The 13,525-nt window shown below is 34.8% G+C and overlaps 1 protein-coding gene across 1 annotated transcript in view; it reads left to right on the top strand.

Annotated features, from left to right (window-relative positions):
* LRP1B (LDL receptor related protein 1B) overlaps nt 1–13,525 on the top strand; it is a gene marked incomplete at both ends in the record, with an annotated part of 1,929,155 nt that overhangs the window by 1,732,440 nt on the left and 183,190 nt on the right. The window contains 2 exons of the mRNA XM_080928219.1: nt 371–519; nt 9,242–9,335. Of these exons, the coding sequence (XP_080784345.1) occupies nt 371–519; nt 9,242–9,335 (243 nt within the window). The remainder of the gene's footprint in view (nt 1–370; nt 520–9,241; nt 9,336–13,525) is intronic.

The following is a 13,525-nucleotide window of genomic DNA, read 5'->3' as shown; positions in this document are numbered from 1 at the left end:
GTCTGGCTGCTTTCCTGTACTAAAAGGCAAAACTTCATGCTTTTGGTGGTAGTTCATCACTTCACTGCTTTATTTTACATCTATATTTCTGAACATGTGTATTATGTCATCACAAATGCCTCTAGTCTTTGTTTACTTTTTTTGATGAATGATTATTTTTAACTAATATGCTTGCTTTTCATAGAAACAATTTAAAATTGATCAAATCGGAGTTTGAATGGCATGCATAAAATATATTCATAATTGTAGTAGCTGCAAATCACAAAGGTTTATTTGACTATAAATTAGAAACTAGAACATTCAGTCTCAAACTTCATATTACATTTCGGGTCTTGATAATTGTGTTTTGCTGTGTATTTCTCGTTCTTAGTCTCCAAACATCTTTGCACAATAAATAATGGTGGCTGCAGCCATTTGTGCCTTTTAGGCCCTGGAAAGACACACACCTGTGCATGTCCTACCAACTTCTACCTTGCAGCTGATAACAGAACTTGCTTATCTAACTGCACAGCGAGTCAGGTGAGTTAAGTTATAAATCATCTCTTTTTTGTATATGTTGTTACTAATGTTTGGCCTGAGCTTGCTTATGGTAATAACAAATGTAAAAACCAGTTGTTGTGTTATTAAATACAGTTAAATGACTGATCATTCTAGGCACTGCCCAGAATAACACTCATTCCATGTCACTGGTCATGAAATAAAGGAAGAATAATTTAAAGCAGATGCTTAAAGTAGGACTTGAACCAGTAGAGAACAAATAGAAGCCAGAACATTAACAGAGGGAAAACAAACCAATTTTACCAAGATTCACAGAAAATTATGACTCCAACCCTCTAAGAGAAGAATTGTGGGATCAGATCGGAGGGCATTTTACATAGGTCAAAGGCAATTGTGATAACAGAAAGATGTGGTAAAGACGGACAGAGTTTAAATGATCTAGAGGATAATGGATAATAAACCCTGCCTCACTGTCACACTCTGCAAATACCAAGGGTAAACTGAATAAAAATGACTGGTTTACTGAACGTATAGTAAAAATTTTACTTGTGAAAACACCTATCAAAATTTTCTTCTTATTGAAGATATTCTAGGAAAACACTACTTAATTGTATTTAATAGTATGAAGTTAATTTTATTGACTTTTATTACATTTTATAAAGAAGTCATATGACACTAAAAAGTACACTTGGTTACACTAGAGTCAGCATCTTGTTTGACTGGAGATCAAGTCGATAAATAACCCAAGAATATTATTTTTTAAAGAATAAATTCACTCTTTAAATTCTATGCTTAGATTTGGCTCATTTTTTTGTCAATCAACAGGAACTTGCTTGCCAAAGATTTTAATTTCCATTGAACTCTGTAAAATTGCTGCTTAGCTCAGCTCTGCGTGTCTGAATACAGGGCCAAACTTACCACATATGAATTCAGTGTTGGTAGATACTTAGGCATCTGCTGAATGGCACAATCTGGCTACTCTCTTAGTTCTGCTTCATCTTCATGGGATCATCTGTGTTTATTTCTTAAGTTTCTTGGTGCCTTTCTTTCTGCACCTTCTAAATAGGATAATCAGCTTAATCCATTTTCTGATGCTATCAAGAGAATTTCACAAACTTGTGAATTTATAAAGAAACCGAACTTATTGCATATTTCTGGTGACTCTAAAATCTAAGATCCAAGCACTACAACTGGTGATGGCAAATGGTAAGCAATTTAGAGAGCATTATAAGAGAATACAAGCCAAAGAAAGCCTCTCATTACATATGCCTTAATGATTATAGTATCATTACCTTTAAGGATGTAGAAAATATATAATATCTACGTATATATAATATAGACTAGGGGACAGTATAAATACTGAACAATTTCAATTTTATAGTAAAAGAATTTGAAATTTATTTGGAGATAAAGCAACCAAAATCAGCAAAAATCAAACTAAAAAAAAAAAAGAAAAAGTAGAGCTACTCTCAAGATATCTAAAGAACATTCCCCAAGAGACATTCATCAGCCACAAGGAAAACAATTGTCACCTGAACTATTGTCCACTACATCAAGAGAAAATGACCTTTCAAAATGGATTTTAGAAAGTACATGCAAATAAGCAAAATGATATTTTTAAACCACTGTTATAATAATTTAATGGACAGAATTCCTCAGACATAAAAGGAGTAGTTAACTTCACCCTTCCTCCAGCTGGAATGCATGTGTGTATATCTTTAGTTTAAGCTACAGACATCCTAGAGAAGATGCCATAGTCCTCATCTTACAGCAGAGGGCATAGACTTGGTTTGCTGTACAGATATTTGCAATGGGAATGTAAGCCACTGAAAAATATCAACAACCCCATTTTTCATATTCTTAGAATTTAATGAAGAAATTAATATTTTTCATTTTAAAATAAATATTTTATTATCACTATCTAGTGAATTATCCAAATATCCATCTTTGAGGAAATTCTTTTTTTTTTAATTAAAGGGAATTTTTATTTGCTTTTATATTTCTGTGTTTTTTATTTATTTATTTTATAAAATGTTATTTTAGATCACAAAATTTGTTGCATAATAATATATGATGAATACACAATTTCTTTCTTTTCTTTCTTTCTTTTCTAAGAAGGACCGAGGGTTCCACATTTTGGCCTTCCTTTTCTTTGAGCTTCATAAGGTCTTTGAGTTGTTTTTTTGGGTATTGAGAGCTTTCTGGTGCTAATATTTGTTGCAGTAAATATTGAAATATAAAAAGGTATATTGCTTTATCGACCCTGAGGTCTCACTGTTCAAGCCTGGTTTTAGTTCAGAGCTGTGAGTACCTCTGTTGCCTGGTCTAAGCCACCACCACAGCCCAACTTGTACATGCAACTCCCTTTCCTTGGAGGTTTTCTACTGCCTGTTTTCTGCCTCTGTCTCTGGGTGTTTCTCTACCCCAAAATCCCACATAAATACAACTCTACAGCCTAAAAGTTTTTCATACAGGTTTATATATTAAACTCTCAATCCATAAACCCTGTATACAACAAGATTGCATCAAATAGACAAAGATACAAACTTCCCTTCTATATGAGATATTAGACCTATAAAATCCTTAATGTTCATAGCTTATTAATGCTAATCAATCCCACCTGGGTATGGCTGGTCCTTGGGAGCCTCCATGTTGTGTCCTGGGACCTGTCCCCCAGCCCCCAGTCCTCTGACCTCCTCAGACCTTTTCTCTCTCCCTCATCCCACCCAGTCACTGGATTTTCTTTATTTTACTAATTAAAATGGGAAGGTTCAGATGAAGTCTCCTCTTGAGTATGTGACTGGGCAGCCCTTCTTGGGAAAGTGGAATTAACATTAAAATACAAACAGCTTCAGGAAAATCTACAAGTATTCAATTATCAGTGACTGCATATTATGTGTGTTTTTTGTGACTGGATTACATCAGTCAGGATGATATTCTCTCATTTGTTCCCTGGTATCTTTGCATGAGGGTTTTACTGCAAAAGGCACATGAGTGTAATCTTGCATATGAAACTATATGTAATGTGTGTAGTGTGTGTGTATGTACATGCATGTGGAAATGCACACACCCAGAGAGAGAGAGAGAGAGAGAGAGAGAGAGAGAGAAAGAGAGAGAGAGAGAGAGAGAGAGAGAGAGAGACAGAGAGACAGAGACAGAAACAGAGACAGAGACAGAGACAGAGACAGAGACAGAGAAATTTTGATTATGCCCCTGTTAGCTATGAGAGCAAAGCCTCCTGTTACTACTAAGGTAATCTGTTCTTCTCACATAGATTATCTGACAATCACTTCTACAGTTACAATTTTTGTAGTACAGGAATCTTTACAAATAATACAACTTTCAATTTTAATAACTATTGTGGATTTTCTTTTCCGTTATACAGACAAGCAAAGAACAGAAATGTAATTCAATAATATGTGCTCTAAATTCATTGACAGAGTTTTTCCACATCGTCTCCTACTTTTGGTTTGATTTCCAGTGACATTGGGGAATTTGCTATGTTTATTTTAGAAGCACTTGACAGTACAGAAAGTGCCACTGACATTAGGGGCATTAGGGAAGTTGCTGTTTACTTTAAAAGCATTCGAAGGCTTTGAAAAATGACTCATATCATTTTTACAACTCTGAGTGGCTTTAGATTGGTACTATCTTCTTTTGGTGTATTCCAGATTTTAGTTGGAAATCTTCTAACATTTAAGAGGCCGGAAATCTTCTCTTAGGCATCGTTGGGTTGTTTGAAGTAAGATGCAAAAAGATACAGGCATGTTATCAAAATTACAGTATCTGTTTCATTTGAGCTCCTCCCTATGCTGCATCTATGTCTATGGGAATTTGGTCTATGTGGCAATTATTCAACATGTAGCTTTGGTCATGATTCTCAGTTACATACAATCTTTGATTAAATTGTAGAAACTTCTCTATTGGCTTTACATAGTTGAAGGAGAAACATATTTTTTAGCTGTTGTGGATCATTTTGTTGCTGTTTTTGTTGTTGTTGTTCTTCTTCTTTGTCCTCCTCCTCCTCCTCCTCCTCCTTTTCTTCTCCTTCTTCTTCTTGATTTTTTGTTTTGTCTTGTGGTGTGGGCAAAGGTTGTTTTGATAATTTTTTGCAGGAAACGTCAATTTGCTATTGGCTTTTGTACGGATAGTGGATCATTGTGTGGAAGTTGAGGAACACACTGTTTTAGGTTTCTGTTTCAGCACTCAATTTTCCTCTTCATTTTGGACATTGGAAGAAATGATTCTTCCCCACAACTAATAGGTCAGGCTTTGGAACAGGACCCTTAAGAGAAGGTAGCTGCCTTAATTTTAGAAAGTCCTTATCTATTTCACTTATCTGAAATAGCCAAGTCATCTGGAAGTTTTCTGTCTTATCCAAATTCACATTTACATCAGCTTGCTTTTTCAGGTACCTCACTTACCAAATCAATTTTCACCTTTCTTTAAAAACTAAGTTCATTTTCATCATTCTTCTCATAGTACCAGAATATTCTACAATAATTCATTAGCATTACTTTTGCCCTCAATGTCTATTTTCTTTCTCTTCATATTCCGATGCTTAGATCATAGTAACCATCAGATTAATGAGTCCTCTGCTTTGATTTCTATTCTCTGCTGTTTCAGTACTGGATGTTCTTGTCCAAACATTCCCTGATATATCTCTTTAGGAAAGAAAGTAGGAATAGATAGATATGGAGAAGAGGAAGAAATGGGAGGATTAAGGGAGGGGTATGAGAGGAAATACAGGAAAAGATAAAATTAAGGGTTAATATGGAAACCTGATGTAGCAGATGCTAACAAAAATATATACATATATGAAAGAGATGTAAACGAAATCATCAAATACTTTTGGAGTCAGAGTCCCAAATGGAAATATCTTATTACAAAATGAACCATCAATAGCAAGAATGGGTTAAATCTAATAGAATACATGGCCAAAGCAGCCCCTAGAGAATCCCCAAACCCAAATTTTTGCAAAAGCTATAGGTTGATCTCAACATAGCATGATCCTTTGATAAAAATACCACCTCCACAACTCATTGGATCTACAGATGTCAATCTGGTAGGTCCATAGACACTTTACCCTTACACTCCAGCTTCTTTCATACAGAAAAGTACTTAGCATGCTATTAAAGGAGAAACATATACTCCTCTCAAACGTGAATGGCATGGTGAGACACCTCCATTTGCTCCAGGCTCCCTATACTGCTCCTCAGGACCAGGCTCAGCTGCTGCCTGGGAAGCAAGGGGTGCGACAGTCCTTCCCTTTTATATTTTTTTATTTTCAATGTTGTTGTATTTTTTATTTTTATTTTAAATGTTACAGAACACAAATATGAATAAATAAAGCCTACCCATGGAATAGAAAAAATTTTTAATAAATAAAATATTGGTTATCATTCAAATGTAATGTTATCATGCTTTATTATAGTTTCTTTGACTCAAACCCCTTTTTATTCTTAGTAGATTGAAAGGAGAGTAGAATATCATATTATTTGAAATTCCCACAGTTGATTATTTAGATCAGATATATTTAGTGATTTTAACTATATATTAGAAAATTTTCCCTCATAATTGGGAATACTTTGAAGATACTCATAGGATATTGAATACTCTCATATATGCTTTGATATGCTATAATTACTGGAAATATTTAATGGTCAGAGCAATTGCCTTCGGACTTAGCCTCATCTCCCAAATGTGTAGATTATCTATAAAGGTATTGTTTCCCTCTGGTAACTTATAAAAAACATGACAGAAATGACCAAAAGCTAAGAAAATTATAGAAAATCAGTTGAATATAGACGTTTCCCCTAGGGCTAGTGATTTCTATTCCTTCCCACAGTACTACAAGAATAAAATTCACAAGATATAATTCTATCCAGAATCAGATTCATGCTGTCCAGACTCATTCAGCACTTGCTAACAACAAAGGCTTTCTTACTAAAGCAATTGCATTTTAAATTAACAAACAGATTTCCTATCCATTTCTATTAAAGATAATTGAACCAAAGCAAATTTTCATGTTAAAGTTTTTTCATGACAAATTTTTTGAATAAGAATTAATGTGTGATATTTCAGAAATAACATAACTTATGTATTTACCCAAAGTTTCTAAATATGAATAAATATAAGCCCTTTATAATATAAAATCAAGAAGCAGGGATAGTGAAATGCATATTTAATCCAAGTGGCTGTGAGGGGGAGGCAGAGGCAGGTTTATCTTTTCAGTTAAATGGCATCCAGGTATACACAGTGAGTCCCAATATAGATATAGCCACCTGATGAGAACCTACCTCAAACAAGTAATTAAAGATTATAATTTGATGACCAAAAGAGATTGACTACATTTGTATATTGCTTACTTTTAGAGATTTAATCTCAACTAATATAGAAACATGTGCTATTTGTTCAGAAAATTTGCTTTTTTAAATTTAAATATTAGTTAGAAGTAAAGTGTTGGACTGCCCAAGATCACTAATTATCAGATTGTCTGAGCCCTTTGGTAACTGTGCATAATTGTTAAGAAGGGAAGCTGGCATTAAACTCAGTTTGGAGCATGAAGTTCTATGTGGGTAAAGTGTTTGCCTCATGTGTAGATCAATTCTAGTGTCACCTGAACACCTACTGTAGAGTTGCATAACTGGATTCTCACATATGCGATGTGGAAGCCAAAGGAACAGAAGTTCAATGCCATTCTCATCGATGTACCAAGTTTGATGAAATCCTGTGCTATATGAGACAATGTCAAAACAAAATAAAAAACAAACCAGTAAGCAGTTTTTTACCCTGACTTACTGGTCCCACTGAGTGTCAGGACTCCTTCCGCACATAAGGCTTGTGACTTCTCAAAGCTTTTCTTAATGAACAGCTCATAGGCCCAATTGCCTGTAAGTCAATATTGCCATGAAAGAATGCCAAGAAACTATTTTCCTTAATCAATCTTCTCTTCCATAATTAATCTAAAATTAGCTAACCCCCTTTTTCCTACCTGTTCTATGGCTACTTTAGACACTTTAAATAGAAGAATTTGTAAACAAATATCTAACTTTTGTGCTTTCAATGACTACAATATTAAATTTCATATTAAATTTTATTACATAAATATTTTCGGTGTTTCTTTTCTCTCTTTCTTCCTTCCTTCCTTCCTTCCTTCCTGTCCTTTACTTTCTCTTTCTTTCTTTCTTTCTTTCTTTCTTTCTTTCTTTCTGTCCTTTTCTTTCTTTTTCTTTCTTTCTTTCTTTCTTTCTTTCTTTCTTTCTTTCTTTCTTTCTTTCTTCCTGCTATATCTTTGATCCCAGTACTTGAATGCATTACCATGAGTTCAACATTTGTCCATGCTACTGAGTTAGGTCCTGTTCTAAATAAAAACAAAACAATCTGAATAAATAGACAAATGAAATAAAATCAACAAAGAGATAATTGAAGCATAATCTGTTCATCTTTTAAAATATTACTGTAAATTCCCTCTCCTAACCTTTTGAAATCATGCATATTTAAAACAGTTAACACGTATTAATTGCCCATATAATAGATTTTATTAAGAAATCTTCATACACGTATAATTGTACTCTGGGTACATTCAAGACTATGACCTTCTAGTATATAGGTTGGCTCCAGATGCATTTGCAGCAGAGGATATCATTGTCTGGCATCAATAAGAGGAGAGGACTTTGATCCAGCAAAGGGATCATTTTCCCAGTGTAGGGAAATGCCAAGGCACTGAGGTGGGAGATGGAGGTTGGGAGAGGGAGCACCTTCATGGAGGCAATAGGAGGGGTAAGGGAATGGGATTAGGAGAAAGGTGGACAACACCTGACATGTAAATACAGAGAATATCCAATAAAAAGAAAGAAGAATAACTGCACTGACTATTGTCTTGCAGAAATGACAATATTTATTTAGGCAGCTACAAATTCTGATTTTCAGTGGTTGTGAAGGTTGGTTTGTTTGTTTGTTTGTTTGTTGTTGTTTGATAATAGTCATCAAATTTCAGTATTGTGATTATTAAGCTGGAAGGAATATTTCAAGTTTATGCAAACACATTATTTAGCCTTGGTCCTGTGAAGGTTGTTTTCCCAGTGTATGGGAATGACAGGGTAATGAGGTGGGAGGGGAAGCATCCTCATAGAAGCAGGGGGAGTGGGGATAGAGTAGTAAAGGGAAGAACAAGGAAAGGGGATAACATTTAAAATGTAAATGCATAAAATATCCAATAAAAATGCAGACCAAAAGAATAAGAGCTGACCTAATTTTTACTGAAGTCATGAAGATTCTTATGGAAATGTAATTCTCCTCAATCAACTCAAATGTATTTAATTATTTCACATTGTTATCTCTTTCTGATAGCTTTGGTCATTTTTTTTACCTTGTTTAGTATTTGACAGAACTTGTATATATAAAGGCTTTTATGGCTTTTTTCTGTAGTAAATACATACCTGACCTATTGGGAGTAAAGCAGCTTTTGAGACAATATAGAAATACATGAGCCTGTCTGTGGGCATTGCAAGTCACCAAGGATGATAGTCCCCAGGATATATATAATTCCCAGGGTGTCTGAGCAGTGAAAATTCTAGGCATATTGCATTGAGGTTCGTTCATTTTTCCATTATTGCATAACCTCTAAGAGCATAGATGCTCACAAGAACAGTAAGCTAATTGGTGCAGCAGACCAGGTTGTGCATGACTAGTCCTTATACATTTGTTATGGTTATCAACATTCTCCCCCATTTTTTTAAAGTTTCGATGCAAAACTGACAAATGCATCCCTTTCTGGTGGAAATGTGACACGGTGGATGACTGTGGTGACGGATCTGATGAGCCGGACGACTGTCGTGAGTATTCTAAACACTCGGTTTTGATTTTGGAGTTCTTCAAATTCTACACTTTTAGATATTCTCTAGCTTTAGAGTAAGTCATTTTCCCATGAACTTGAATATTAGAAATAAAGAATTTTTAACTTGAAATCTTTTAAAATATGTGAAGAGAAGTGGTTGCAATGTTTTTGTTCTGTCTATAGTTTTCGTTTCTTTGGTTTGTTTTTTTGTTTAACAGTAGTTATTAATATAGAAACTTCTGTAATATTCACCAAATATGAAATGCCAATGAGAAAGATATAGAAATCTTTTCTATATAATAAATAGAATCATGTATCTTCTCTGTCACTATTAAAATCTTCAAAATTCTTGGAGTCAGAATTTTCAGTGCTAATTTTTATTTACTGTAAGATTTAATCTGCCCTTAGCGTCTTATCAGCTACAGTAAAATAGATCCTGAATGTGATTGCTGTGGTTACAGCTTCTAGGTTAGCAATCATTGCTCACTTAGGTGGTGATTGGCAATCAGATGTCTTCCTGGAAATCCTATTATAGTTCACTACATAGGTCACTCCAATTCTTCACTGTCAAGTTGAAGATGCTTACAGTCAATCTCAATAATTCCTTCTGTGTAGCAGTGCTTGGTTGGTCTGACTTCGATTTGACAATTGAGCCATGCGTTTGCCTTGATTGGTCTTGACAATAGAGTTTCAAGACCCTAAGGCTTGCACTGAAGACAGGGAATATTGTCTAAGTGAAAGGAAGTTATTTACCTCTGTAGAATTTCCTAAAGCAGTTCTGCATTTTCATATAGTAATTTAAATGAACTCTGTTTTATCTTCTTTGATACTATCAACTTAATACTCAGAAAGTTGTTTCAAATATTTTCTTTGTCTGTGCAAAGCAATAGGCCATCACCTTGATGAAAAATAAAATGAAAGCTATTGTTGTGTGTTTTATTTGAAAAAATATTCATCATTGATTTATTTTCAGTGTGTTAGACAATGCATGAGTAGAAACACCTGTGGCCAATCAGTATAAACTCATAATCAAATTATTCTTTGTAAAAGTCTTGGAACTAGGAAAAAGATCAAAAGTACTTATCGCATTGGTGGTGATGACTGCTTTGTTATAAAAAATTATTTTCTCCACAATAAAAATAAATGGTTCTCTATAAACAAAACCCTTCAAAATAGACACAAATAATATAAAAAATTCTTGGTGTAACTTTAACCAGGGAAGTGGAAGATTTGTAAAAAAAAAACTTCAATTCTCTGAAGAAAGAGATCAAAGAAGACCTCAGAAGTTGGAAAGATTTCCCATGCTCATGCTGTTCTGTGAGGTAGGATTAACATGACATGGTAAGAACTCCAGAAAACCAACTAACCCCATTTAACAATGGGGAACAGAGCTAAATAAATAGATCTCAACTGAGTCACCAAAAGCACTTAAAGAAATGTTAAACACCCTTAGTCATCCGAGAAATGGAAATCAAAATGACATCGAGATTCTACCTTACACCAACATGAAGGGCTAAGTTAAAATAAATCAGGTGACAGCAGGCATTGGCAAGGACGTGGAGACAGGACACTTCTTCTTTGATGGTGGGATTACAGGCTGTTACAACCACTCTGTAAATCAGTCTGGTGGTTCCTCAGAAAACTGGAAATGGTTCTACCTAAAGACCCAGCTGCTATACTACTCCTGGGCATATACAGAAAAGATGCTCCATCGTATAACAAGGACACGTCTCTAGTCGGAGCAGCCGTATTTTCAATGACCAGAAGTTGGAGATGACCTAGATGTCTGTCAACAGAAGAATGAATAGGAGAACTTAGTACATTTACACAGTGGAAAAATACCCAGCTTTTAAAAATGACTACTATGATATAACTCACAGACCATATGAAGTTTAACAAGAAGGAAGGCCATACTGTGAATGCTTCAATACCACTTAGAAGAAGGAACAAGTAATCACCGAAGACAGAGGGAGGGAGGGAACTGGGTCAGAGATGTGAGGCTAGAGGGCAAAGGGGGCATAGGGGGCCAGCATCAGTTATGGGAAGAGATAGGAGCGAAGTCCGGGGGTAGAAAAATGGATAGAAATATGTAGCAGGGGCTGGAGGACCATAGAAAACACAGGGCGCCAGAGGCTCCCAGGACTGAATGTGGATGACATTAGCTGAAATAACCAAAATCGGGGAGATAGAATCTGAAGAGGCCAACTTCATGGCTCCCAGTTGAGTGTTGTGGCAAAATAACCATCTCAAATTCCTTTACCCAGAATTGTTCCTGTCTAAAGGAAACACAGCAACAAAAAAATGATAAAGACTGAAGAAAGGCCATCCAGAGACTGCCCCACCTTTGGATCCATCCTATCTGCGGACCCCAGACACTATTGCTGATTCCAAGAACTGCTTACAGAAAGGAGTCTGGTATAACTGTTCGCTGAAAGTTTCTGCCAGCACCTGACTATTACAGATGCAGATACTCACAGCCAACCATAGCACTGAGCCTGGTCACTCCAGTGGAAGAATTAGGGGAAGAAGCTGAAGGGAATTGCAACTACATTGAAGAATATATGTATATATTTGGATCGATCAAAGCTCACTGGGACTAAACAATCTACCAAAGTGTAGACATGAGTCTGCCCATGGTGCCCACAACATATGTAGAATAAGATTGCATTATCTGGCATTAATACAGTTGCTTAGTCCTATAAATGCTTGTCTCCCTAGTAAAGACAAATGCTAGTGGGGTGGGTGGGTTGGACAATACCCTCTTAGAGGCAAGTGTGAGGGGGTTGGAGTAGAGATTTGCATTGGGGAGACCTGGAAGGGGAACAAGATTTGGAATTTAAATACATAAAATAATTAATAACAAAAAGCTTTCTTATGATGTAGTAAATATAGTAAATACAATTTGACTTTGTATGTTAAAAAATGACATGTTCCCATTAATGTAATAACCTTTCCTGCTCAGAGCTACTATTGCTGAGGAAAACAGCATGCTCAGTACCTAGAGCAATGCTTGAATCACTGATTTTTTTCCTCTTCAGTATTTTCACCTTCTGAATTCAATTTATATCTTTGAAAGAACATGTAACCCATTGGTGGGGAAAGTTAACTACAGAGTTACAGAGTTAGTAAGAGTTTCTCCCAGGGACATACTTTTATGAAAATGTGGTCAAATATTTATGTTTGTTTAAAAAGTCAGAACAGATACACTGCTATTATAAAGCTGATGTGTGATCCTGATCTTAGTTAAACATAAGTATTTGCATTTTGTGCTCTAATTAAAAATTACATAGATAGATAGATAGTGATGATATATATATATATATATATATATATATATATATATATATATATATATATATATATATATGTTCTCATATATGTTCATACATTTTAAAATGTTAATTCAAGTCATTGTCTCAAGTCATTGGCATCTACACGTGTTATCTTACATGTTATTATTTTGTCTTGAGAACATTAAGCATCTTTATTATCAATAATTTAGTATAAAATATGCTGTTACTAAACATAGCTGTTATGATGTCTAATCAAACTCTGGAATGTATTCATTTTTTCTAGTTGAATCTTTGGTGTCCTGTTGCTACTATGTCCCAAGTCTTCTACTCCTTAGCACTTAGGAGTTACCATTTTACTTATTGTTTACATGAGTTTGGACTTTTTTGCTTTAAAACTTTATATATCAGTGCTATGAAAAATTAGTTCCTATTTCTATATATGGACTATTTGACATGATTAATACTCTCTAGGCTCATACATATCACAGTTGAGGTTTTTAACTTACTAATCCCGAATGACAATGAGAGTTCAGTGTTTATTTGCAATATGTCTTTAAACATCTGTCTTTGTAAATGTCAGGTTGTGCCTTTAACAAAAGCAACAATGCACAAAATGCTGGTGTGGTAACAAATTTCCAATTTGCTGATTTCATTTCCTTTGTACATACATGTATATGAAACCTACAAAATAACATGACAGTTCTGTTTCACATTTAAGGAAACATTCCATAAATTCCCTTGCTATGAGCTAATTTCTAATGTTATAAACAATGAACAATAATTCCTTTCTTAACATTTGAACAATACTTCCTATGCTGTATACTTTAAACACAAAGCCTATTTTGATAGATTTGGCCATATATCTCATTTTGGTTTTAATATTTTGTCCCTTTGT

Source organism: Micromys minutus (assembly GCF_963924665.1).
Source record: "Micromys minutus genome assembly, chromosome: 13".
Lineage (NCBI taxonomy): Eukaryota > Metazoa > Chordata > Mammalia > Rodentia > Muridae > Micromys > Micromys minutus.
The sequence above is the reverse complement of the archived record's forward strand: the minus strand, read 5'-3'. Positions and strand labels throughout refer to the sequence as shown.